The 27370-nt window shown below is 38.1% G+C and overlaps 1 protein-coding gene and 1 long non-coding RNA gene across 10 annotated transcripts in view; one reads left to right on the forward strand and one right to left on the reverse strand.

Annotated features, from left to right (window-relative positions):
- LOC120616201 (uncharacterized) overlaps nucleotides 1-27370 on the reverse strand; it is a 65667-nt gene that overhangs the window by 24027 nt on the left and 14270 nt on the right. For 5 of the 9 annotated variants that reach the window (XR_005656510.1, XR_005656514.1, XR_005656513.1 and 2 more), the window contains exon 4: nucleotides 15223-15375. This is a non-coding gene — a long non-coding RNA (uncharacterized LOC120616201). Of the gene's footprint in view, nucleotides 2560-3027; nucleotides 3039-12825; nucleotides 12828-15222; nucleotides 15376-27370 lie in introns of those variants that run through there. The other 4 variants (XR_005656511.1, XR_005656512.1, XR_005656506.1 and 1 more) reach the window with 4 other exon arrangements.
- MYOZ2 (myozenin 2) lies at nucleotides 2053-26955 on the forward strand. Its single transcript, XM_039879504.1, has 6 exons — nucleotides 2053-2156; nucleotides 2707-2795; nucleotides 15259-15428; nucleotides 18963-19092; nucleotides 21797-21980; nucleotides 25518-26955. The coding sequence occupies exons 2-6, from the start codon at nucleotides 2720-2722 to the stop codon at nucleotides 25750-25752; spliced, it is 795 nt and encodes a 264-aa protein (XP_039735438.1). The 5' UTR covers nucleotides 2053-2156; nucleotides 2707-2719; the 3' UTR covers nucleotides 25753-26955.

A 27370-nucleotide genomic window follows, 5' to 3' on the forward strand; every position in this document is an offset into this window, starting at 1 on the left:
ATATTTATTAAAGTTTTATTGTGTCAGGAATTTCTAGAATTATTACAGGTAAAATGTCCATGACACTATGTGGTAGAAACTGTAATCTCCGTTTTATAGACAAGAAAACTAAGAGTATGTGAGACTTGACTAATGGCACACCACAGTGAATGTCAAAGCCAGGGATATAAAGACCACTGAAGGATCTCGAGAGAGAATTTAAATTTGTTGGCTTTGGCAAAATGGTTTCTCTCTGGCATCTAATTAATATCTTCAATGCGAACATTTGCTTAGAACCAACTGCAGTAAGTTAGCTAAAACCTACCACCTACTGCTGTGAACTAATGATCCTACGATCAAACACCGAAATGTACAGCCTATTTTAATCTCACACAAAACAACTCATCTCATAAGTGCCACCATCTTCTCACATTCGAGTTACCGTTCACTTATTACAACCCTATTTCCCCCCAAGTATCTGATGTAACTGGAAGAGAATTCCAAACTCATGCCAAACTTTGAATGCCTTTTACAATTAATTTCCAACCCACTCATTTATTCAATGAATACTGAGTGCTGTCATATACTAGACACAATTCTCGCTGCTGAAGATGTAGACAAAGCCCAAGCCCTTACGGAGATTATATTTTGGTAGGAAAAACAGATATCCGACAGATAGATGGATAGATAAATAATGTTAATATGTTCCTGTGGCAAAAGCTAAGAGCTGTCATCCAGGAACCACTTATCTCCTCTGTCAGTAAACTAATCTCTGAATCTTAGCTGGGCTCATGGCCGTGCAGAACGCAGTCGACGTTTCCCAACCTCTCTTGAGCTATGCATGGCTGTTCGACTAAGATCTGGCCCAAAGGACATAAGTGAGAGGTCTGAGCAGTATCAGGACACGTTCTGAACGAGAGACAGTGCGTCCTCCTCATTGTTATTTTTTTTCCTGTTGACTGAAATGTGGACACGCTGACCAGAACTGGAGGGGCCATTTCGGCTCAAGGGGTCTGCATTTTAGGGACAAGGGAACAAAATGTTAGAAGGTGACTGAGCCCCTGATGTCATGTCAATCATGCCAACCCTAGATTATTTATCTCTGGACTAAGCTTGTGTGTGGGAAAAACTCACTTTTATCTTTTTAAAATTTCTGGGTTTTTAAAGTTTTCTGTCACTCCCACTTCATTTTAATCTCAATACAAAAATATAAAGAACCGTGAAACAGAAGAAGGGGCCAGAGAGTGGCTCCATGGGACGCTTTAGACAGGATGGCTGGGGAACGACGCTGCGAAGAACAATGGTTGAGCGGAGTCTTGTAGGCACTCGATGAAGTGCCACATGGGTAGGGGAGAGCGTGGTCGCAGAAGTGGGGAATTGCAAAAGCGAAGCCCAGAAATGCGAGCAGGCGTCTGTGTCCGAGCACCGGCAGGGAGGCCGCGTGCCGACCGCCCGGATCTACCAACCGCCATTCTGCCAGGAAGGAACCCTGGACTCCGGAGCCCGCGGAGATGGGTCAGCTGCGTAGGCACCGTTCTCTACAGGGTGTCCTCACAAAGCGGGACCGGGCTCTGAGTCATGGCCTCGTGGCGGCCCCGCTTCGCCGTGCGAATACTGCTCATTTTCCCGAGCCTGGCGAGACCTCATTCCTACTTACACTCTGCTGCGGGGCCTTCTTTCTCCTCGAAACCTTTAGATATTACTATTCATGCTTTTAATTGTCAAAATGTATCATTCTGTTCCGATTCACGCGTGTGTGTCTTGCCACCTCTATTAAGATGTAGTCTAAGAGCCATATTTTAAAAAGTTTTTAAAATCCCTTCTGGCTACCATCTCTTCAGACGGAAGGTGCTCCAGAGAAACTTTCTGTGCGGCCGTTCAACCATCTCACAAGCTAGAAACACAATGGCGAGAACCTAATCTTCCTCTGTTCCTCTCTTTCGCCAGGAAGATATGAGTAGCTGAAGCATGTGGTGCTATATATAGCCAGCTGATGTCAGCTGGATGCCAGTCTCTTCAGAGAGGCTCAGTCCCCGGTTTGAGTCAGGGCTAGGGACCATGCCGTCCTGGGCTCAAGGATAAAAACCATCAGGCCCAAGTGCCATCCATACTCCATCTCTAGTCTCTCCTCCACGAATTGGGATTCATCCTGCTGGAAAGCGCAGCCTACGAGCAAGGTGAGCATATTGTTTCCTAAAATGTTCTATTAGTCAGTTGTCCAAGGAGGTGGAGAGTTGTGACTCATAAATGGGTATTCTTCGCTTTAAAGGACAGCTGTTGATGCCCATTTTAAAACGCCACCACCAAAGAGTTCTGGTTTAATCTGGTGTTCCTTCTTCACTCTTACAGTTTGCTGGAATTGATGTATTGTGATGCTGGTACAAGTGAAGGCCAGTAAGGAACAATGACAGATTAATAAACTGGAAAAGAGAGCGGGAGGGGGAAGGAGGCCAGCTCTTTTGTTGTGTCTCATTGCCTGATGATCACTGTACTGGTGTGTAGATAAGGCTGGGCCTGAAACTCTTGAGTATCACCCTCTCTCCACTGTGACGCTGTCTGTCAATGAATAATAGGCTGTCACTAGACAAGGAATGCATATTAGAGCTTTCAGTAGAAAGCAATAATAAATTCTTCATAAAAAACAGAGATGCTCTCTTTCAAAAGGATGACTATGAAACACTCCACAAGAGTTTGTCACACTGCTCCAATAACGTTTATTTTTTACAGGGAACAAAAAACCATGCTATCACATAATACCATGGTGAAGCAGAGAAAACAGCAAGCTTCAGCCATCATGAAGGAAATCCATGGAAATGGTATCAATAAAAACTCTTTGTAGCAATAATATAGCTGGGCACTAATGTAGATACTTCCTGATGTAATTATTTACCATTCTATAGTGCACCTCCTTTAAATTCCTGCTTTCTGTCATAACAGACCTGGGGCTCTAGGGGGTGTAGAAAAGCCTGTGGTCACTAACCCTTTTGTAGTCATCCTTTCTCATTCAGAAGCTATTTTCAGATGAACAACTGCTCTACAGGAATGAGGCGATCTGACAGCTGATGTGCATTCTGCCTGGCTTGCCCGCCACATTATATGCTAATACCTTTCTCCATTCCCCATTCCTCTTTTTTTTTGGACAGGTCTCATATTTGTCTTCATTGTTCATCCCACACGGTCTATCTTGATTTATCTTATCTTATATTACATATATCATTCAAAGTATGTTCTATCATCCTTTTTTTTTTTCACTAAAGCTGTTAAGTTGGAATTCATAGTCACTATGAGTTTCTTTAACCCTGAAATCAGTTTTCATAGTTAGTAATTAATTACCAAGGTGTTTTGTGTGGCGATCTACTTTTGATTTATAATTTCTAGGAAAATATAAAGTTCTTGTTGTCTCAAAGCACATGATTCAAAAAATTTTTAATATAAATTAGATACAAGATAATATTCTACTAGCTCTTTCTTTCAAGTGCTAGCAAATAACTCTAGAAAGCAATACTTTATACATTCCATTTGGATTGTTATAAAGGAAATTCAACTTTGTTCATGAGAAAGGATAGCATCTCTTTTAAAAGTGAATAAGTAGAACATCCAGACCGTTTAAGGGCTGGTTTGAGCCATTCCAGGTGTCTGTGGCGTTTTCAGGAAGCCTCCCTCCATGATGCCCTTCATTGACAAGGAACGTAACCTTTCACCTAAACAGTACTGAGACCCAGGCAGCAGGGGACAGAAGAGTGCAGTGTTTTCACACTTCACCCTCCCTAAAGAAAGCAGAGCAGAACCAACTGAAGATTGTTTTAGACGCTCCCCATACAGTGCAGTCATATCTGAAAAGTCCTGTTGCTAAGTTTACTTTTCATTTCCTTCAATACAATATCAGCATACTGGGCTGAACTGAGTTCCCACGTTTTACCGTGATGTCAAATTAGCTTGGAATAAAGAGAATAATTCTGAATCAGATTCTAGAACTGCAATAAATCCAAAGTTCCAACATACATGCTGCTTTAAAATTTTTGTTTCTCTGTATTTCTTGCTTCGGATAGTTTATTTGAAATGATTTTTATAGTTTCCTTGATCAATAAGGCAAAAATCAGATGATCATTTGAGTTCGATACTAAATAATTTATCTTAAAATTAGACTTCAGATGTGATTATTTTCTCATTGCATCGTAATCATAAATCTATTGATCCTCTTAATGAAATCCCAGTTTAAACCATGTGTTGGATTCTACTCAATGTCAGTCTGGACACAGACTTACAAGAATATCTTTCTCTTTCTTATATATAACATAACTTTTCTGATTATGAAATATGGAAAAAAAATACAATTCTATCTCAAGGAGAATAACTACTCTCTCACCAGTGGCAGGTCCAGTCCATGAGCAGTCTGGTGAAGCCCTCCCTCCCAAGTCACGGGTAGATGTCCTGCCCCCGTAAGTGGAGTCACACGCTCTGTCTTTGTCCGAAGCTCACATATTCCAGATAACACAGGGATAACGCAGGCTCTTTCTTAACTCGTCTCAGATAAAATAGCAGTAGTACTTTATGAACCAGCTTAAATAATTCCCCTCTCTCATTTCCTCTGCTTAGTTCCATCTTGTAGGGAACTCTGCTATCTGCATAGGACGGGGGATTTTGAGACCTGGAGCTAGGGGAGTTATCGTTTTTTTTCTGAGGATGAGAAACGAGACCTGGACTGCAGAGAAACCTCTTTGGGTATAATTCTCCAAACTTTCAAACACTTCAGAGCAGTAAAAATCTGGATGATTTAAGATAAAGCATGCAACTCTTTCAATCTTAATGATAAAACTAAATCAATCAAATTTGGAGTGGATTGTCCTTTATAAAAATGAACAGAGAATGTTTCAAAGCCCTTCTCCTACCTCCTTCCCATATGCTTCAGGATTTTTTTTTTGGTAGTATTATAATTCATATATTTTTTTGTATCACTTTTCAAAAGCATTTAGCCTAGAGAATAGAAAGTCACAATGAGCTGGTTGAATCAGCTGTCTTCTAAACGTGGGCCGGAGTTCAGTCCAGCTTTTGCGGTGGGAGAGAGACCACAGCTGGGGAGCCTTTGAGACCAATCAGCAAGAAAAGATAAGAATCCAGAAAGGAGAGTTTTACAACAGAGTATTTGTCCCATCCGAAAAAGAAATCACCTCCAAGAACTACTGAAAAATTCTATCCATACAGACTAAATATACAGAGCTGGACAGAATGAGTAAAAATGTGGGGGGCTCCCAGCCTCTGCTAACTACATCCCAACTGTCACTCATCGCAGACCCATTCTTTCTGGTGTCAAATTATGTACCAGAAGCAACTATGGAACACTCCCCACAAACAATTAATAAGAACTATCTGCTGGAACTCAGGCTGTATACTTGCGAGTGACCACCCTGGCCGTTATATCATGTTCATCATCAGTATCAGAAGCAGAGCTGAGGTGGAAGCTGTCCTGTGATACAATAGCTCACTGTTTACAAACAAGTATCAGAACCATGTTGCTACCTAACAAGTGCTAAACCACAAAAATATTTTGCCATTATCTGTGCATGAATGAATTAGTTGTGGGGTTAGGACAGACGGCTTCTCATAGTCCCATGCCCCCAGCCCTGTGCTGTTTTCCTGAACCTACAAATGTTCTCCAGTGTCAACTACTTTCCTCTCTCACTCAGTAACTAATTTAGACTTGAATGCTAAAGGATGGACGAAGGCACAGGGAAGGATAACAGGGCAGGGAGCGATGAGCGGATAGAGATCGAGGAGGGGGAACAGCATGGGAGAAGGAGGGGTGCTCTAGAACGACTGGCCTCTGTCCAGAAACCGAGGGAAAGGAACAGGAACTAAAATGCCCATGGGAGAACTGGGAGTCTGACGCCTGGCCTTAGGCACAGGTGCTGCGGGTGGTTCAGAAGAGCCTCAGTGGTAACGGAGGCCGCTATCCCATAAGGCTGCTTCTGTACCCCGTTTCCTCGCCTGGGCTCTGCAAGGGCTTTTTCTGTATGTCTTTTCCCCCACCCCTTATGACTGGTGCATGGCTTTTCCCAGCACACAGAAGAAGACTAGGCAGACTGGTTTCAGGAAGAGTTTAGCATTGTGACAACAGGAAGCCCAGGTTCTAAACGGAGGGCTGTTGTTGATAAGGTACTGGGAACCCTGGGGTCCAGATCAGACACCAGGTTCCTCATCTGAAAATGAGGAGGTTGGATTTGCTGACACATCTAATTCTCCAATCCCAGGATTCTAATTTCCTGAACTGGGTGCTGAAGTCACACGTCGGTGTGTGTCAGTTTCTCCGCCAGTAACAAAGGCAATGATAATACTGACATAAATTGCAAGGGCTCTTTGAAGAGTATAAATCTCGAATTCCAGTTGAAAGATTATGTGAAGACCCCTCTGACTTTTCCTGTGTATGCGTATCTTAAAATGCAATTAATAAATTCATCAATATCAAAATGAGGACACCAGGAGGGCCTTAAATACCACAGATCAAACATAAAAAACTTGACAAATAACCGAATCCGATGCTTTAGTGTCAAAGTTTGTTAGTTTTCTTTGGTTTAAAATTTCACATTAGCATTCTCATAACCCTAAGAAAAAGCAGGCTTTATTTTGAAAACTGAGCGCAGTAATATCTTGTGAATACATAGATTTTCTGAGGATGCCACAGATTGCTAAACCTCTAATAAGGCTCTCCAGAAAATCAGCAGCAGAGAACTAGGCTGAATTCTAGTTTTCATCAAAGTTGAATTACAGCTTTGAATTCTAACTATCCCATCCCATCATCCTAGTGTTTGTTATTTTTCTCACTCACATATGCTCTAGATGTACAAGCTATAAACAGTACTAGATTTTTCTGCTTGTGTGATTCAATACATTGGTAATCTCATTTGTTAAATGTTTATAGATTTATACAGCTTAAATGGTTAATATTTTAATTAACAGTAAATTTTCAAAGTTCATAAAATAGTCTTAGAGCTCAAATCAAAGCGAAGAGATACGAAAGAGGAAAACGAAAAAATTCCAAATGGGTTTCAATATTAGTTTTTTAATATACAGAAAATTATTATTAAGCTTTTTATCAATTGTATTCTTTTCAGGAATTATTCAAAGTCATAGTCTGGACTATTATCTTTGACATACATGTTGCATTATGTGGCAACGTATTTTTCATGGGCCACTGTTCCGTCCACACAAGCCCAGTCTGCAGACGGGCAGCGGAAGCAGAGAAACCCTCTTGGGGTCCTCCAGGCACCTAAGTAAATGACAGGAGCACCCCAAAGCAAGTCAGTTTTAGTTAACTCCCCTGCAGTGGTTTCGCCTAGCCTACCAGAATGGCAGCTGCCAGTGAATCATGGAGAAACAGTTTTAAAAGATCCTTTGTCTTATTGTAATTATTTGTATGTGGGTGTGTTCATGAACTGTGAATTAGATCCGCTGATCAAAATTCCAAATTAAAAATACAGAACTACCTGTGTGCACATAAATCTTGGTTGACTTCGTTTCAGAATGCTAACTCATGAAATAAATGTGAAAAAAAAAGTTCCTTTGGGAGGAATTTAAGTCCAGCGTCTGCTCAAATGACTACACATTGAAATAAGGTTTGAAAAAGGAAATGATCACATTTTCGACTGTTGATCATAACTGATCACAATTTCAATAATTGATCACTGATATTCTCATTTGGTCTCCAGTACTCATAGCAATGTGGCTCCACAGGATGAAAAGTGAAAGAAAAGTATGCTTAAAAATGGAAATATTTGAACTTTTCTTTGTAAGACTTAAAATCTTAATTTAATGACAAAAATATTGTACAGTTGAGGATACTAAGAATATTGGTAACAATTATTTAATATCTCTAATAGATTAAAAGTGGTGGTTTTTTGTGGAAATTATGTTACATGGTGATTTTTTTTATAATTAAATATTTATTCAAAGATAATCATCGATTTCCTTGAAATCGTAGCAAAATATAATAGATGAAGTCCCATGAACTCTGAAGAATAAACGGGAAATTGTGGATCACTAAAAATGACATCAAGAGGAAAGTATGCCTAGCAACATTATTTTCATAGATGATCTAATGCCACAAAGACAACCTTGTAATCCATCAGGTCAAGGACATGTATCCTGAATAAGTTATATCACTTATCAGGCATCCAGATTAAACACGCACACAGTCAGGACTGTGCACAGGGCTCCGCAACGAAGGCAGGGACCAGATGAACTTGGACGTTCTTCACTGTGAAAGTTAAGTGAGGCGAGTGTTCATACGTTAGATTCCCCAGGCACAGACGGTCTGAACTCCCGCTCCAGTTACACCACAAATTTAACTACTGGAAGGGAAGGGAAGGGAGGAAAACCTAGGGGAATTCAGCTTACATCTTCTGTTGTTTGTCTGTGCAAAATATAATGACTTAAGATGTGCCTGTGTCTACTAGTATGCCAGTAAGTATTTAACTACTGGTTCTGTGTGTGTGTGTGTGTGTGTGTGTGTGTGAAATGCCTTAGTTTGTAGAGTTTGTCAGTTTCTGTGTTATAAATATTCCCACCATAGCCAATTTCAAGCTACCATCAAAGAGGCACTGCACGCGGAGTTGGGAAGAGATGTGCGGTAACACATGACATAGTATTCCACCAAACAGACACCCTAGATATAAATAAGGATATTAAAAAAAAGAGCAGAAATAGTAAAAAGTAGTAAAAGATTTAGAAGCGATACTTTGAGTATTTATAACTTTGTTTTAAAATATCATTTATCTAATTTTAAAGTCTATATTATTTAATTTTAATAATGGTTGTGTTCACTGGTTGCGGCTCACAGAATTCCTGAAAATGTACCCACCGACTCAAAATTTTGAGTGTGTAGCCTTTACAGACTGGCTTCTTTCACTTAGCGATACACACTTAAAGCTCATTCCTATCTTTTCACGGCTTGACAGCTCTTAGTTAAACTTATTATTTTGAGATAATTGTAGTTTCACATGCAATTTTAAGAAACAATGCAGAGCCACCCCATGTGCCTTCCCCCAGTCCCCACTGATGACAGCATCTTGCAAAACAAGAGTACACCACCACCACCAGAACGCTGGCACCGAGACAGTCAAGAGATTCCTGCCGACCACTAATCTGCTCACACACACACGTATATACACACACGTGTACTTGTTTCATTTCAAGAATGCTATATAAATGGAATTGTATCATACATAACCTTTTGGGATTGGCTTTGTCCACTCAGTGTAATTCCCTGGAGATATGTCCAGGAGTTGCACATTTCAAGAGTCTGCTCCTTTATATTGCTAAGTATCATGATATACACGGGCCACAGTGTTTTTAACCATTTATCTATTGAAGTACATCTGGGTTGTTTCTGTTTTTATTATTATTATTAAGAATAAAGCTGCTATGAACATTTGTACATAGGTAACTATGTAAGTTTTCGTTTAACTGGGATAAATGCCAAGTATTACTGGGAGTTCTATGTTCATTTTTTAACAGAACCTACTAAATTATTTTCCAAAGTGGCTGTACCATTTTACATTCCAACAGCAATATATGAGTGGTTCAGTATCTCCACACCCTCCCCAGCATAAGGTGCTATCATTATTTCTCATTGTAGTCATTCTAATAAGTGTATAGTAATATCTCACTGTGGTTTTAATTTGCATTCCCTAGTGGATGTTGAATATCTTTTCATATGCTTATTTACCATCTGTGTATCTTTGGTGAAATGTCTCTTCGTGTCTTTTGCCTATGCTGTAATTGGATTGCCTGCTTTTGTACTGGTAAGTTTTGAGACTTCTTTATATATTTTAGCCCACTGTCAAATGTCTGTTTTGCAAATATTAATTCTCAGTTTGTAGCTTGTCTGTTTATCTTCTTAACAGAACCTTTCTCACAGCAAAAGTTTTTAATTTTGATGGAGTCCAATTTATCAGTTTTTCCTTTAGTGGACTGTGCTTTTGGTGTCAACTTTAACAACACTTTGCCCAACCTTAAACCCAAAGGTATAGTATAGTCATGTGATTTTTCTTCTTCAGCCTGTTAATTTGGTAAATTACATCAACTGACTTTTGAATATCGAACAGCCTTGTTATCTCCAGGATAAATTCCACTTGCTCATGGTGTAGAATCCCTTTCACACATTGTTGAATTTCATTTACAAGTATCTTTCTAAGGATTTCTGCTTCTGCATGCATGAGGGACATTGGTCTGTAACTTTCTTTTCTTGTGTTGTCCTTGTCTGGTTTTGGTATTGGGGTGGCACTAGCTGAATAATGAATTGGGGAGCAGTCCCTCTTCTTTGTTTTCAAGCAGAGGTTATGTAGCATCAGTGTTAATCCTCCCTTTAATGTTCAGTAGAATTCTGCAGTGAAACCACCTAGCTCTAAAGATTTCTTCTTTGGGACATTTTAAAATTACAAATTCAATTGCCTTATAGTTATAGGATTATTAGATTATTCACTTCATATTGGACGAGATGGTAATTTGTGCTTTTCAAGGAAACGTTCGGTTTTTCCTAAGTTTTCATATTTATGTGAATTTATGTGTAGTTTGTAGTATTCTATTATCCATTTGCCATCTGCTGTGTCTGTAGTGATAACCTGTTTTGTTCCTAATATTGGTAATTTGTGTCTCCTATATTTTTTCTGGGTCAGTAGAGCTAGAGGTTTCTCAATTTTATTGATCTTTTCAAAAACCAGCTCTATGTTCAATTGATTTTCTCTATTGTTCTTCTGCTTCGGGTTAATGTGGCTCTTATTTTTCTAGGTGTTGAGGTAGAAGCTTACATCATTGGTTTGAGACTCTTCCTCGTTCTTTAATGTGTGCATTTAATGCTATAAATGTTCCTCTCGCACTGCATTAAAAGTGTCCCGTACATTTTGATACGCTCTACTTTCATTTTCATTCAGCTCGATGAACTTTTTATTTCCCTTAAGACTTCTTCTTTGACGTAGGGATTATTTAGACATATGTTGTTTAGTTTCCAAATGTTTGGAGATTTCCCCGTTATCTTTCGGTTATGATTTCTAGTGTGATTCCATTGTGATCAGAGATCATACTCTGTGTAATTTCAATCTTTTTTAAAGCTGCTGAGGTTTACCTTATGGCCTGGGATATGCTCTGCATGGGTGTATGTGACATGGACCCTTGAACAGAATGAACATTCTGTCGTTGCACGGCATAGTCTATAAACGTTCTATAAATCAGATCACGCTGGTGGATGGTATTGAGTTCTTTTATATCCTGGCTGATTTTCTGTCTGTTCTATCACTTGTTGAGAGAAAGATGTTAAAGTCTCCAACTATAATTGTAGATTCATCTAATTCTCCTTTTAATTCTTCCTGTTTTTGCTCCATTTTAGCTGTTTTTGGTACATGTGTACTTAGGATTTCTAGGTTATCTTCAGAGATAGATTGACACTTTAATCGTGATATAATGTCCTCTGTCTCTGGTAATTTTCTTTGATCTGAAGTCCACTTTATCTGATATTAATATCAGATACCACTGTGCTTTCTACTGATTAATTTTGCTTGATGTATATTTTCCAGCCTGTTACTTTCAACTTGCCTATTTTGTTATATTTGAAGTGAGTTTCTTGTAGGCAGCATACAGCCAGGTGATTGACTAGTTTCTGTCCTTTAATTGTTGTTTTTACAGGATTTATATTTAATGTAATTACTGATGTGTTAGAGTTTAAGTCTACCACTTTATTTTTTGTTTTCTGTTTGTTGTTTCTGTTTTCTCTGTTTTCTTTTACTAATTTTCCTATGGGATTACTTGATGTTTTTTAGAATTCCATTTTTATTTGTCTAGCGTTCTCAAGTATATCTGCATGGCTTTTAGTAGTTGGTTTAGGTATGTATGCATAACTCTATGTATGCATCATTTATCAAAGTCTAGTGATGTCATCACTTCAAGCAAGGTTACAGAAACCTCACCTACCTCATGTTCCTTTAGCCTCCTGTTTATAATTGTCTGACATATTTTTACATACTTTTATAATTTAAATTATAAATGTTATAAATGTAATTATATCAGACAGTGTTATATTTTTTCTTTTCTGTTATCAAACAATTTAGAAAACTTAAGAAGGGAAGAAACACTTATTGTATTTGTCCACCTTTTTCCTTACTGTATTCTTTCCTTGTTTTTGATGTTCTGAGTTCCTTCTTTTAGTGTTTCCTTTCTGTTTAGAGAACTTCTTTTAGCTATTTACTATGTCTGAATGTCTGTGATCTCCCAAAATTCATACATTGAAATCTTAATGCCCCAAGTGATGGTATTAGGAGGTGAGGCCTTTGGGAGGTGGTTAGGTTGTAGGGTGGGGTCCTTGTGAATGAGATCAATGCCCTATGAAAGAGAATGTCGAGACCTGCTTTGTCCCTGAACCATGTGAAAACACGAAAAGTGAGCAGTCTGCCACCAGGAGGCTTTCACAGAACCAACCACGCTGACCCCCAGATTTCAGACTCCTTTTCTCCAGAACTGCCACCAGACTTTGGTGATTCATGACAGCTCCCCGAACCATTTCCTCAGGGTAGATCTACGGGAAACAAATTCTCCCAGCTTTCCTTCACCTGAAAGGTGTCTTAACTCCCGCTTCGTGCCTAATGGGTATTTCGCTGGATGGCAGATCCTGGGTGACAAGTCTTTTCTTTCGGCACTTTGTGCCACTTCCTTCTGGCCTTCGCGGTTTCTGATGAGTATACCTCTCTCCTTCTCAGTTTTTTTTTCCACCCTCTTGGTAAGTTGTCATCTTTCTCTGGCTGTTTTCAAAATTTTTTCTTTGTCTTTAGTTTTTATAACTTCATGATATGTCTTATTGTAGACTTCTATAAGTTTATCCTCTTAGCTTCTTGAATTTGTAGGTTTAAGTCTCCTACCAAATTTGGGGTTTTCGGCCATTATTTCTCTGAGTACTTTTCCAGTGCCACCCTCCCCCTCTTCTTCCAGGGCTTCACTGACACAAATACTCTCTCTTCTGTTATAGCCCCGCGAATCCCCAAGGCTCTGTTCATGTTTCTCTTCAGTCTTTTTCCCTCTGTTGTTCTTACTGTATAATTCTCGTTGTTCTCTCATTTTAGATTCTTTCCTTTGTCTCCTCCATCCACCGAACTCGTTGAGTCCATCCACTGAACTTATTTTTGTTATTGTATTTTCAGTTCTAAAGTTTCCATTTGGTTCGTCTATTGTTTCCCTGACACAACTTTTTATTTCCTTGCTAAAGCTTTCTATTTTTTTCATTTGTTTCCAGAAGCTTTGTAATTGCTCTTTGAAACATTTTATTATGGCTGCTTTAAAATCTCTGTTAGATAATTTTAATATCTTGGTCATCTCGGTGTTGGCATCTGTCTTTTTTCATTCAGTTTGAGATCTTTCTGGTCTAAGTAATTTTTTGTTTGAGCCTAACATGTTTCATGTTATGATCTGAGACTTTGGCTCCTATCTAAGCCTCTCTTTCATCGACCCTGTCCGACACTGTGTTAGCAGGGGGAGGATAGTGTCACCTTGTCACTGCTAGGTAGAAAGGGAAGTCCTGGTTCCCCAGTTGGCCCCCGCTGAGACTTGAAGGGGGGTGCCTCTAAGTTACTGTTGAGAGGGAGTGGGAGTCCAGAATCCCCCCGTGGTCTCCACTTACTCTGCAAGGAGTGACTGGTCCCAGCTTCCTGGCTGGCCTCTCTGACCACCCCTGGGGGAATATTGGGGCACCTTATTACAGTCTCGAAAAGGTAAATTCTGGGCTCCCCACTGGGACTTTGACTTTCTGTGTGTAGTATTTGGCTGAAGTAGAGTGTTTATTGTTTAAAAGTTTTCTGCCTTGCTAGACTGCTCCTTTCCTGGTCTTTTGGCTAGAAAGAACAGACTGGAGTTTTTTTGGGGGGTCTGCACTTGTTGGTGTTTCTGGGTTGCTAGTACCTTCAGCTCCTCAAGGATAAATAAAATTAAAGAAAACCCGGAGAATTCACAACCATGTTGTTCCTTGGGTCCCTAGCTTGCTGAGTCATGTTTCAGTCTATGTTTGTTTTACATATAATGTCCAGGATTTTTAGTTATACACAATAGAGGTATAGGGAAAAGTCTATCTACTCTATCTTCCTAGATGCAGAAGTCTACATATTACGTTTTTATAATTAGTGGAGCTCCTTTTCACGTAACTCCAAAACATTAAACAAATTGATTTTTTTCAAAGCAAAATGTAAACGAACATTAATTAGTAATTCTGTTGTTTTATTCCTAAACACCTCCCAAAGCCTAATTATTAGGATTAATTTATCACATCATCAAACAATGTTCTTCCAATCAATCAGAATAATTATTTATTTTACTAGTGCCCTAATTTTTCTTCCTCTCCCCTTAACAGCTGTCCGCAGTGGAACTTAGTGGGTTATACAGAAATATACTCTTGACTAAAGGAGCAAGTGGAGGGGTTTCACTGACTTTAGATTTTAGAAAAGCACTTTAGTACTAGAAATAGAAAACAACGCTAATTTACTAAATATACACTGTATGTAAGGCACGGGGAACACAAAGACTGAAGCACAAAAAAAAACCCAAACATAAAACAGGGTCAAGTAATTGTGATTCAATGCTATGGGAATACAGAGAAGGCATGAATAATTATGAATAGCGATTTTAGAGGGATCCAGAGCAATGGCACTTATGCTGGACTGGAAAGGATCTGTTACTTCAAGACATAGCACCTGCCTTCTTCATGCTGGGCTCCAGGGTGCCTGATGCAGAATGAATAGCATTTTGACAGAGACAGGGAAACAAGGTGGCATGGGTGGAAGGGTGGGTGTTCTAGGAACAGGAACAGCTCAAACCCGTACACAAAAATGTGGAGAGCAAAACTATAAAGACAACTATAAGCTGTGCTGTTTAAAAACTCACTAAGCAAAGGAAGAATAAATTCTCCTGATAGTAATGACAACTTACTTTTCATTCACTCTTTCTATGTGCCAGGTACTGTGCTAAATGCTTTATATAAAGCATTTATTTAATCCTCATATCAACCCTATGTGGTAGGTATTATTACTATTAGCCCATTTTAGAGATGAGGATATCGATGTTTAGAAAAAATAACATATCTGTGATCATAGAGTTAGAAAGTAGTGAAACCAGGATTCAACCCAAGGCACTCTGAGTAAAGAGCCTACATCTCAGTCACCACACTCGTGTACAGCAGGCAATAAATTACGGAATTTAGAAAAGTGATAAAATGCTTACCTTGGGATTTTCATGCACATGAATATCATTTTCCAGTTGTAGATGGCATGGACCTGGGCAAAAAGGTCAGCATCCCCAGAGACATCATGTTGGAAGAACTATCCCATCTCAGTAATCGTGGTGCCCGACTATTTAAGATGCGGCAGAGAAGATCTGACAAATACACATTTGAAAATTTCCAGTATGAATCAAAAGCACAAATAAACGTATGTATAACTTGATCATGTGGGCAGCATTTCTAAATTTATACATATGACTAGATTCCCAAATGAGTATTCTACGTATTCTCTTTCCATTGATCCTGTTAAGACTTTTCTTTTTTTCATAACAATGGATAGTGTAGGTGGGTAAGCAAAATAAGTATCACGTTTGATTGATTATCTTTTTAGTTCAACAAAGCATGCAGATTTGGCACTGAGGAACTGGCCTGAGCTGCTAAGAGGAGGTGAGGGAGGGGAGACTGGTGGCACTAAGAGCTTACACGGCCTTATCACCACTAGTTAAATGTTTGGGGTGGAAACACTTCCAAAGCACAGGGCGTTCCACCAATCAGTGGAAGCATTTTACTGGCTGAACACATCTGCCCAATGAAACGTGCCAGGGACCACGGACTTGATCTCCTCTCACAGCACTAATCCCACAGTGTCAATGCTATGTTCATTTAGACTGCCAGTTACAGGGACTGTAGAGGGAGGCATTCATGACAGGACAACTAGCTCTGGGGACATGGCTTTAAAACTAAAACACCAGGCACAAAGAATCAAAAAGGAATAGTGTGCTGGTTCTAAATTTGAAGCGATGGTGCTACTACAACAAATATATTTTATTTACCAATATATTTTATTTACTGAGTTTTTCTTCCTATAGCTTTGAAAAGGCTGTATGTTTACTTATGAATTTAAACCTGAAAACTTACCAGCTGCCATCACTAAGTTGTTCTGAATGGACAGCTCATTTCTTTACAGCAAACAGACTGATTTCACTAAGATCTTTTACCGTAATTACTAAACACCTTACAGAACATCCATATCCACAAATATTAAAATTTTATTAATTCCCAAATTTATATTTTCCTTGTTATGTTTCTGGGTAAATGTTGAGAGAACATCTTAAATGTTTTTTCCACAATAATGAGCATCCTTCAACACCCATGAGTTGAATCTAGTTATAATTATAATTTAGATAGACATCCAATCTTACTCAAGTACAGCATTTATATCTATGAGAAGTGATTTTTCACTTTAAGTCTTGGATAAATGTAATGCTATGTTACCCTATAATTATCTCCAGTATCCTCTTATCAGGAAAAATCTGCTGCTAATACAGTATGAGCCTAAAATAATCCCTGTCTCAGCTGACGAGTCTGATTACATAATCATATTCTTTCAATAATGACAACAGAGAAGAAGCTTTAAAGAATAACATAAATTAGGTAGCTTATGGGAATTCTTTGAAAAGTTCTCTGCAAGTCCAAACATCTGAATGAATGAATAATGCCAGTTTTCATAACTTACACTTACATCTCTAAGAATACAGATTTAATACTGTGCTAGAGGAAAGTAAAATGAGGTTAAAATGTCCTTATGAACACAACATATCCTCTCATCACTAGTATTTCAAATTATTGACAATGATCTTATATATCTTTAGTCAAATTTTTTGGTTATACAGAAAATATGTAAGAATGTGTTGATAATTTTTCAGTATTCCTAGAAAACTGAGCACTAAATAAATTAGTCCAAAACATACATATTGAAATAAACAAATGCTGATAAATAACTCAGAGCACTAAACAATAGTAATGCATGCAATGAAGTCACATGTCGTTAAATTACATAACATACTCTCAAGTCTGATGACAGTCATCCTCTCTTTAAAAATGAGGAAGGTAGCATCGGAGGAAATGTACTGATTTGACTTAGGCAACACAATGAAGAAGACTGAAAGCCAGCTCTCAAAATTCTAGAGTTCCTGACACCGACACTTATCGTGGTGTAATGAAGGGAACTCTGGCCTGGAGCCCAGAGACCAGGGCTTGGTCCTGGCTTTCCCACGAGTCATGTGGGAAAGTTATATAGTTATATAACTTATATAAAGTTATATAGTTATATAACTTATATAAAGTTAATGTAAAGGTTTCTTCGCCCTGCTGCCCTGCGTTCTCATCTATAAAATAAGAGAATGGATGCAGATGTTCTCTGAGGTGCCTTTGGCTTTGATGGTGTGTGTTCTCCGGCCTTGCTTCTGGGGGACAGTGAGCCACATTACATGATGGTACGCTTGCTTTATCAGGGCTCTAGCCTGCAGCTTGGAGCAAGCACTGTTAATACGACAGGAATTTAAAAAATAATATTAGGTTCAGGTCTATTTCCATTCATTTATTTATACTTTTGGCAAATATTTAGTGAATTCCTACTATGTTCTAGATACTACACTGGAAGCTCAAAGATAAACGAATATAGCCTTATCTAGTGATGGAGAGACAAAAACAACATTAAAAGGTAGCAACTATTCACTTGTAATCTAGTTCTTAAATCATCTGTGTAAGATTTATATCACATCAAACTAATTGAATAAATTTTCTGAAATGAGTTTTTGCTGCTTCCTTTGAGCTACAGATGTTGTCAAAATAATTATTTAACTTATACTTATATATTCATTTTATAACAATGTTCAGGACATCATTAGATGAAAATATAAACCAGCTCCCTGGTAATCAATGCCATTTGTTCAAATATTAAGTATCATTTTAAAAACAGAAAAAAATAAGTGCAGATTTGAGCCTACTTTCCTTCCCAGAATTTCAAGACACACAAGCCTTAAATGACATAAAGAATAACAATAGGAAATGTGCATTCTTAAAAAAAAAAAATGAAGATATAGTGCTTGCTACACAAGCCAATCTCGAAGCTCTAGTTCATGAACTGATCAACTTCTTACACAAAAAGGCAGAAAAAAGAAATAGGTGAAGAAAATAAGCATTTAAGGGAAAATAAAACAGAAGAGCGATTCATGATAATATATATATATTTTAAATAACTTAAATATATGTATTTTAATAACTTTTACTATGTATTTGGCACAAATTATAGAACACACTTTTGAAAACTCTCTTATTTCTATTGATATTTCACAGAAATCACATTAAATACATCATACATGTGCTTAAAACGTATATGTTTATAACCTATAAGATACAGCTTTAGTTTTATTTTACTTATAGTCAACTTAACTGAAATAAAACAAAACATAGTTTCATTTTTCTTTCCAACTTTTCCTAAAAGGAATCACACATGACAGAACTCTATAACTTAAAGCTTATGTCATAATTAAAATAAGTCATGACCTAACTATGATAAGACTTTGCATACTTAACAGTGGAGGTACTGGTCATCTCCTGCTAATTAATGACTAATTAGAAAGAGCTGATTTTCCTGCTCATCATTAGTCTCCAGGAAGAAGTCTATACAGATGGTCAGTATTACAATTCTTAAATTAATGCAGGTAGAATGATTTGCAAGTTTCGGTGAAATTCATTTCATGGACACATTTCAGAAACTTAGAAAAAGTTCAATAGCTAAACCAATGGCCATGTAAGTCATTAAGGCCCTATGAAACGATGAAGTGACATTGTATTTAAATTCTAAATATACAAATGTAAGCTTGCACATATGATATTTCCTGTTTGTGTGTCTAATATTTTTGAGTTTTCAGCAGAGTTTATTTTTGATCAAATACAGCACAGTCTTGCCATGCAAAATGGGAAACTGGATGCAAGTCACCTGGAAGGCAGTTCACAGCAAGCCCCCTTCACTCCTCCCAACACCCCAGATCCACGAAGTCCCCCAAACCCAGAAAACATTGCACCAGGTAACTCATCACCTTATAAACGGAATAATAAAATTGTTATGCACTTAAATATATGACTCAAGTCATTTGGCTCCTTCAATAAATGGTATCTAAATGATACAGCTTGTCTCATGTGGGTAAGGTCAAGATCAAGGTACAGATTTAGACCGAAAGGAGTCATGCAAAACATTTCCAGTGGTCTTATTATATTCTTTCAGATTGTCCACTGTATTATTGGCAATCACCTGTTATATTAAAAATTAAGTCATCTGTACTTATATTTAAATTCTATTTGTATGGGAGGGTAAATTTATGAAGTGCTAATGATATATTTGTCTTCCTTAATTTTACAATAAGTCCATGATATATTTCTTATAATCCTCATTTACACATTAAGAAATGAGGTTACAAATGGCTATGAGTCAATAGTAATTAATCAAGAATTAAATCCAGGTCTGGTACCCAATTTACAGTTATGTGATCGTTATGCTTATGTGTGAAGACAAACTAGGAAAAAATACACAAAAATAAAATAATTGTGTTATGGTAATGGTATTTCGAGAATCTTTAAAAAGATAAAATTTAAAATTTTCTAGTTTCTATATGGCTGACCTCTGACCAACTTTAGGAAAGGAGTCAGAAACAAAATGTGGCAGCAATGAAAACGGAGTTAGGTGTGTCGTACAGCAATGGCGACCCTGCTTTCCTGGGGAGAGGGGCGTGGCCACAGAGAAGCAGCATCCTCAAGTTAAGGCTTGAGATGGGAACTGGCAGGTGACAAGAACTGCAGAGAGCAGGCTCCGGGAACAAATGGAACAAGTAGGCACGGGGGACACAACAAGCTTCAAGTAGATCTACATAGTTCTGGAGAATAAAACGGAAGAGGAAATGTCAGGTGAGGCTGGACAGGCTGGTAGGCACATGTGTGTCATGCTGAGTAGCTTACATTTTTGTCCTGGGAGCTGTGATAGCACTGAGGAAGGAAGTGAGTGACAAGATCGAGTTTTCTAGGTGAAAGGTCCTGGGGTTGGGGGAGGAGGTGCAGCAGTGTGAGGGGTGCCTGGGAGAGGGGCTGAGAGCTAAAGGATTAGTGAAGGCTGCAGTCCAAGCCCAGGCAGAAGGACAGTTGTCATGGAAATGAGGAGGACACAAGGAATTTTCTAGAGCAAGGTTTCCCAATATTTTCTATGAAAATCACTTACATAAGATTTGTAAGCCATACCCGAGACTTAGTGAAGCCAAATTTCTGGAGAGAAAAGCCCATTTCCAACATTTTAAATAGGTACCTAACCTAAGGCAAGTCAGAAACATGAAGTCTGAGGGGCACTATTTCAGAAACCCTCAAAAAGCATAGTTGGTGAAACTCGGTGACTTCCTGTGGGAATGAGGGGAATTTGGGATAAGAGTTCTTTCTGTCTTGGGCGTCTGAGGGCAGAGTGACAATATTTGCTAAGATGAGCAATACAGGAAAAGCAGCAGGGTGTATTAGAAAACAGCTGTGCCTAGGTGTGCACAGGACATCAACTGTGCCAGGGGAATATTCTTTTGGACAAACATGGTAGGTGGTGGAAGAGAAAGGCCTGGGGATCAAAAATTGAAACTTGGAATCATCAAGATGTAGGTCACAATTAAAGCCATGGGTAGAAATGGAATTTTCTAGGTAGAAAGTATAGCGTAAGTAAAGAGCTTGAGTGAATGGCAAGCTGAGCAAAGAAGCCGACTAAGAGACTCCTCTGAGATGCTGGAGACGATTGCAAGAACATTAAATTACTGCAAACAAAAAACCTCCTAGAAGTGAATTGTTAAGATCTTTTGAAGGAGATAAACATTTTAGTGTAAAAAAACAAAAGGAAACAAAACATTTCAGACGGGAAGGAGCCCAGGGGGACGCACAAGGAGGAGCAATCCAACGGTGACAGAATCGCAGGAAGGACACAGCCGGGTAGGGTCGTCGTCCTGTAGATGGCTGTGTGTCGGACCTCTGAAGATGCCACTGGATGCATGTGAAAATGGTTTGACGTTTCTGCCAGGAATTTGTGTGACTTTTAAATGGCACTTACAGCAAATTCTAGCTCTTGTGAGAAGAGTAAGCTGCGGAGTTGAGACCAGACGCAGGAAAGCTAGTTAGGTTAGAAATCTTCAGGAACAAGGCGAACACGGGACGGACACATCGCGCCTGACTGAGGCAGCGGCAACGAAGCACCTCACCGTCTGAGGCGTCGCAGTCTGGGATGGCCCAGCACTCTAAGACAGACGACACCCGAACACCACCTCTACCCATCGGCTCCGAGACGAGGTGGGGTTTGTCTTTGCTGCTGCTTCCCCAGAGCCCAGGCCGACTAGGACACTCAATACACATTTTTAAATTTAATGCTTTAGTTGTGATATATGGAGCCTATATAAATATCATAATGGGCATAATTTTTAAAAATTAAATGAATAGTTTCACTGAACAAATATATACTAAAATAGTCAAGGAAAAAATAATTGTATGATATGGTAAAATTAAACATTAAGCAAAGTGGTTTCTTTTGAAAACTCCGTAAGTTTAAAAAGGCTTAAAAATGTCTAATACTTTCAGACTACTCTTTTCTGAGAGATCATGAAAAGAATATGTTCTTCATAAATTTATCCTGCATGAAATTAAACATGGTTAAATATTAGGTGGAGTTTTGTAATTCTCAGGCACTCCTAGTTTACTTATTCTTGCTATATTTTTCCAAAGGATATTCTGGGCCACTGAAGGAAATTCCTCCTGAAAGATTCAACACCACAGCTGTCCCTAAGTACTACCAATCGCCCTGGGAACAGGCCATTAGCGGTGACCCCGAACTCTTGGAGGCTTTATACCCTAAACTCTTCAAGCCTGAAGGAAAGGCAGAACTGCCTGATTACAGGAGCTTTAACAGGTAATTCAGTTCTCCTGGGTGACTGGTGGCGTGTAATACCATGGTTTTATATCACGGTACAGAGAACGGAATCCTCTGATACAAAAGAATGTTTTTCTTTTAAGAAGAGACTCAAAATATCAATACAGAATGACTCCTAAGTCTAGGCAAAGATTCACTTTTGTAGTCTTGCTAATATGCCAAAACTCAGTTTTTTTTAGTATAAAAATGAAGGAAATGATTCAGAAACCATCACTATTATAATATCGATTATCTTCCACATTTAAAAAATGTTTTAATAATTTCTCAAAGTTTTGATATTAGTTTATCTGTTGTTTTAAATGATAACGCTGTTCAAGAATTTCAGAAATAATTCACATATAGGAACATGAGAACCACAGTGTAATTCTAGGTTCCAATTTATATATTTTTAAGCCAGATTAAAGGTAATTATAGGGTTTATGGCTCAAGACGCCAGCACAAGTACAAACCCAAACTCATGCTACCAAAAATACTGACAAATAATATCTGCTTTTTAGTTTTCACAATGGACATTTATTATTCCCTGTTATCCATTTTTAAAATAATTTCCATGGGGTTTTAAATATCTTTTAATAGTCATCCATTCTTTGATCACTTGATTTTCATTTTAGAGTAAAATATCTCCAGTATGCTGTCTCAGAACTACAAAAATGTAGACCTGGTGTTCAGGCTGCTTAGTGACTATTTGCCTAAAAATTAATAAATTAAGCAGTAAATCCTTGGTTTACACAAGAATACCACAAAAGCTGCATTAAAATAGTGATCATGTTTAATACTTTTACATTAATGTACTATGAAACTTTTAGTTTTCACACACTACTACAGTAATAATATTAGTATTACATCTATTATGAGTGGTACGTCTACTAGTACTTCATCTAATACTTTTAGCATTATTAGTAGTAATGCTGAGTCTTAGAACTACATCTATTCTCTAATACACCTATGGCATAAACAAGGTGTACCGCAGAATTTAAGAAGGGGTTGAATTGTGGCAGAGAAGGGAGGCTGGAGGCCCACTCTAATCAACGATATTCCCAAAGTCCTTTGCGAAGAGTAAAATGGTATTATTAGGTGGCCCTGCAGTATCACACATAATTATCAGATATTGCTGATGAAGCATGAGAGGGAGAGATGCAGTCTAGCATTCAGCAGGGGTAATGACCAGATGGGAGTTGGCGCCCAGTAGTCCCTAGGTTGACGTAACTTTGCATTTGACTATATTTAACTATTATACTATATTCAAATAATACTCTATTAAACCCATGTAACGTGAGGAAAATTAAGCTAGGAGCAAGGTTTCCAGCTCTGCTTTAGAAAGCTGTATGTTTGACTATGTCACTTAACCTCTCTTTGTACTAATTTCCTCATCTGTAAAATAAGTTCTATGATTATATGGTTAAGTACCTTTAAATATATTACATATGTGAGGTATTTAGTAGAATAATTTATTTTAATTCCTACACAATTGTTTTACATTGTTCTTTACATTATAATCAGTAATTATCATGGGTGTATTATACATCCAGCACTATTAATTTGTACAAATGCAATCCCATTACTTATCAATAAAAATAAACAAGAAACCATCTATTAACTGTGATTCTGTGTAGAATGGGCTTATTATTCACTGTGTAGCTGAAAAAGTGTAAAAATCATTTTAAGTCAGATCTATGTTGGAAGAATGTATGTTATGGATGGTATAGGAATACATGGTTATCTCTCAGCAGAATGTTCCAAACCTTTTAGTGGAAACTTTTGCTTCACTAAGTTTAACTAAAACTTGAAACTATTTTCAGAAGTCTTAAATATCTTACCAGTAGTCTCTCACCTTGAATGCTTAACATTTCTGTTCATGGGCTTTCTTTACTTTGTGTGCCGAGGGCAACAAAAATTCAAATAAACAGGATGTAGGCTCAAAGGTGCCAAAGAAAAGAACATTCTGCTTTCCAAACAGCAATCTCTCACTGGATCAGTGGTAGGAGGTAGGAGATGGGTGATGGGACCGAAGGGAATGTTTTCATTAACAAGAGAAGAAAACGACCCACAAATTGGGAGGGAAAAACAGCACAGAACCAGACAAAAAGGGAATAAAGAATGTACTAAATGCCAAACCCAAATATTGAATTCCGACAGCAGAGAAACATTTCCTCTTTGATTTAATTCAGTAAAAATTACATTAATGAGTAAAATCCATTTTGGGAATTCATAAACACAAGATTAAGTGATCAAATTCAGCCTAAGTCTAGAAATGTCCGAGTCTAGCCTGTTGTCCCCATACACCCTTAAACTCCCAGGGGTGGACATGTGTGGCCTGGGCAAGGGCACAGCCCCACCCAGAAGGGCCATGCTTGGTTAAATGCTTTGCTCTCTGTTTTGAAATTCTTAACCATTTTTTAAACAAGGGCCCCGAGTTTTCATTGTGAACTGAGCCCTACACACCACGGGGCTGGTCCCCAGGCTCTAAGCTTAAGAAGCGTTTCCTGACCCACCAGGCAGATTGGTGCTTTATGCCCTAAGCTCCTCTGCATTCTGGATATTGTTCCCTTAGAGTAACTACCGTATTCCACAGTGCGCTGTTCTTTCTCTCACGTTGCACTCTTTACTTCTCTGTGAGCTCACTGAAGTTAAGATCCACTAAAGTCCTTTCAGCTTCGAATTCCTGGCACATAGTAGTGTCTAGATATGCTTAGATCAGTTATTTGCTGTAAGAATAAATGGATGAGTCAAAAAATGAACAAATTAATTGTACACAATGGTAAGTTTCTAAAATGAAAAAATATTGTCTTGGACATCCTGGACATCCAAGAATGAGAAGTTTTATTTATGAACTGAATCAAATTTGAGTCAAAGACTCTTCAATTCACATTAATAAGGGCCCAGGGTGATTCCTGTACTGATACAGTTTGAGGAGCACTTAAAACAGTGGCCAGTGCACAGCATCCGGTCCCTACCTGCTAGCTCTCATTACTGCTTTGCCTTCTGAAGTTTAATAGTCACAAAGCGCCTGAATGATAATTGAAGTTCCTGATTAAGTTCTGAGATTAATGATCATCTAAGTACTCTGTCATAAGCCCTGAATGACTGACAGAAGACAATCAATGCTATAGGAATTTGGCTTAGGAAGCGGGTATGGGCTGGGAAAGCTGGCGGGATGTTAGAACTTAGAGGTGGAGTAAGGGCAGGGAGGAAATATCTTAAGCAGGGGAACTACTGTTAGCGAAGGCACAGGCGAACAATTTTTATGATGATCTCACGGTTCAATGACTAGATTAGTTTAATCCCAAACTAAGAGTACATACAAAGGGACTTTACACTAACTTGTTATCAAATATCTGTTTTGTCATAAAGGCATGGTCCTTAAACGAAAATGCCTGTCTCAGAGGTCAAAGACTGAAAACCCTGCTAAGACTATAGCATAACATGCCTGTAAAGTCATGAATTAAGTTCTGTTATTTTCTAGCAAATAAATTAGAAAATCAGTTAATATATTCTTTTTCTTTTCATTTCCCATAGAGTTGCCACCCCATTTGGAGGTTTTGAAAAAGCATCAAAAATGGTTAAATTCTCGGTTCCAGATTTTGAGCTTCTACTTCTCAGAGATTCCAGGTTCATGGCTTTTTCCAACCCTCTCTCTGGCAGACGGTCCTTTAATAGGACCCCGAAGGGATGGATGTCTGAGAATGTTCCCATAGTAATTACGACAGAACCTACGGAGGGTACCGCCGTGCCGGAATCAGAAGACTTATGAGAAGAAAGGAGCCTGTGCCACAAACGCCTCTGAACACAAATGCTGCTGTTTCATCAGTCCACTGATCCGCCAGGCCGCTCACACTCTTCATTAGCGGTGATCATTTAATAGCGATTTAGCAAGTTTCCTTTGATGGCATTTTTGATCTCAGATCGAATACTAATAAACAACTCAGAATCTTGTTTTAAAGACTTTTAACTCACTTGTCTTTATTCATAATTTTGTTTTCACTTGGTCTAAACAATCCTGCCTTTTCACTGAGGAAGTCTGGAAGAATAACTGACAGCAAAAGGTTTCATCTTGGTTTCTTTTCATGTGAGCTACTCCTGAATAAGTTTTTCAAATGGAATCTAGAATCGAAACACAGTCAAGACTCAAGGAACATCATGCTCCTTCCATTTTAAGGACCACGGTGTACTCACGATTCAGGTTCAACACATCCCAATGCTGTATGTTGATTAGGTTCAACTTTATGTATACATTTTTAGAAGCATAACAAGTAAAATACATACTAACATACATATAAATATATGTATATGAGAGAGGGAGAGAGAGTAATTTGAATCGGCAGTTGTCTTTGCTGAATCTTTAAAATCTGCTCAAATCTAAGTACTAAGGAGTAGATGCTATAAAACATAAACAAAGACAAGAAACAGAAGAACATGAACAAATCTGAAATATCTATTATGAAGTATGTGAATATGCTGGTATAAAAGACTCGAAGCATGTATTATGAAGTATGTGAATATGTTGGTATAAAAGACTCGAGCTAATACAAAGTTATAGATATATCTTAAAATATGGCTGAGGAAGCATATAACACAGAACTGGTAAGAAGTAAATAGCAAGTCTTCCCATTTCAATTCGGTGGAGGGTTCTGTGATGGATGTTAAATGGACAAGTGTTCCATCCACAGAAAACTATCTACCAGATTAAGTCCAGGAGATAGGAAGAAGGAGCATGAATAATAGCGTAAGGAAAATGGCAAGTAGCAACGCTGCCTATTCAAAAGAATCTGCACGTAGTGTTGGGATTGGCGGTGGTTTTAATCATCTTCTAGACTTTTAAGTAGAGAGATTAAAAATTTTTTTTCTTATGAAAAATGCAACCCCTAGAAAGTAACAATATCGATGTATTGTATTTATACATATTATCATTGTAGATAATTTATATAATTTAAAATATGTCTTTAAGATATGTTAGTTTTATTTATGTTTTGGTGTTACCTGTTTTAAATAATAACGCTGGCAACTATGATAAACTCTAGATATGAGGCTCCGATCATGCGATTTTTTTTTGTTCATTTTAATATTTTAAAAATAAAAGCTAGTCATATTCTCTTATGAATTTTGCTGAAATGGTTTAGTTTTTTTATTAGCAGTTTGAAATGAGTTACTATTTTTCATTAAATTGGAATTTTACTGCATGGTTTCAATTATCTCCAAATAAACTCTATGCCCCGTATCACCATTCTGTCAACCACCAAAAAGGGGCCCAGCAATAAAATATGTTAGCTATAGACCAGTACTCCACAGTACCATAAAGCACTATTTAAAAAGGGAGACTCCTAAGTATTGGGTAGAAAATGATGGGCTAATCCTCTGTTCACTATGATATT

The sequence above is a fragment of the Pteropus medius genome, unplaced genomic scaffold (genome assembly GCF_902729225.1).
Source record: "Pteropus medius unplaced genomic scaffold, Ma_sr-lr_union100, whole genome shotgun sequence".
Lineage (NCBI taxonomy): Eukaryota > Metazoa > Chordata > Mammalia > Chiroptera > Pteropodidae > Pteropus > Pteropus medius.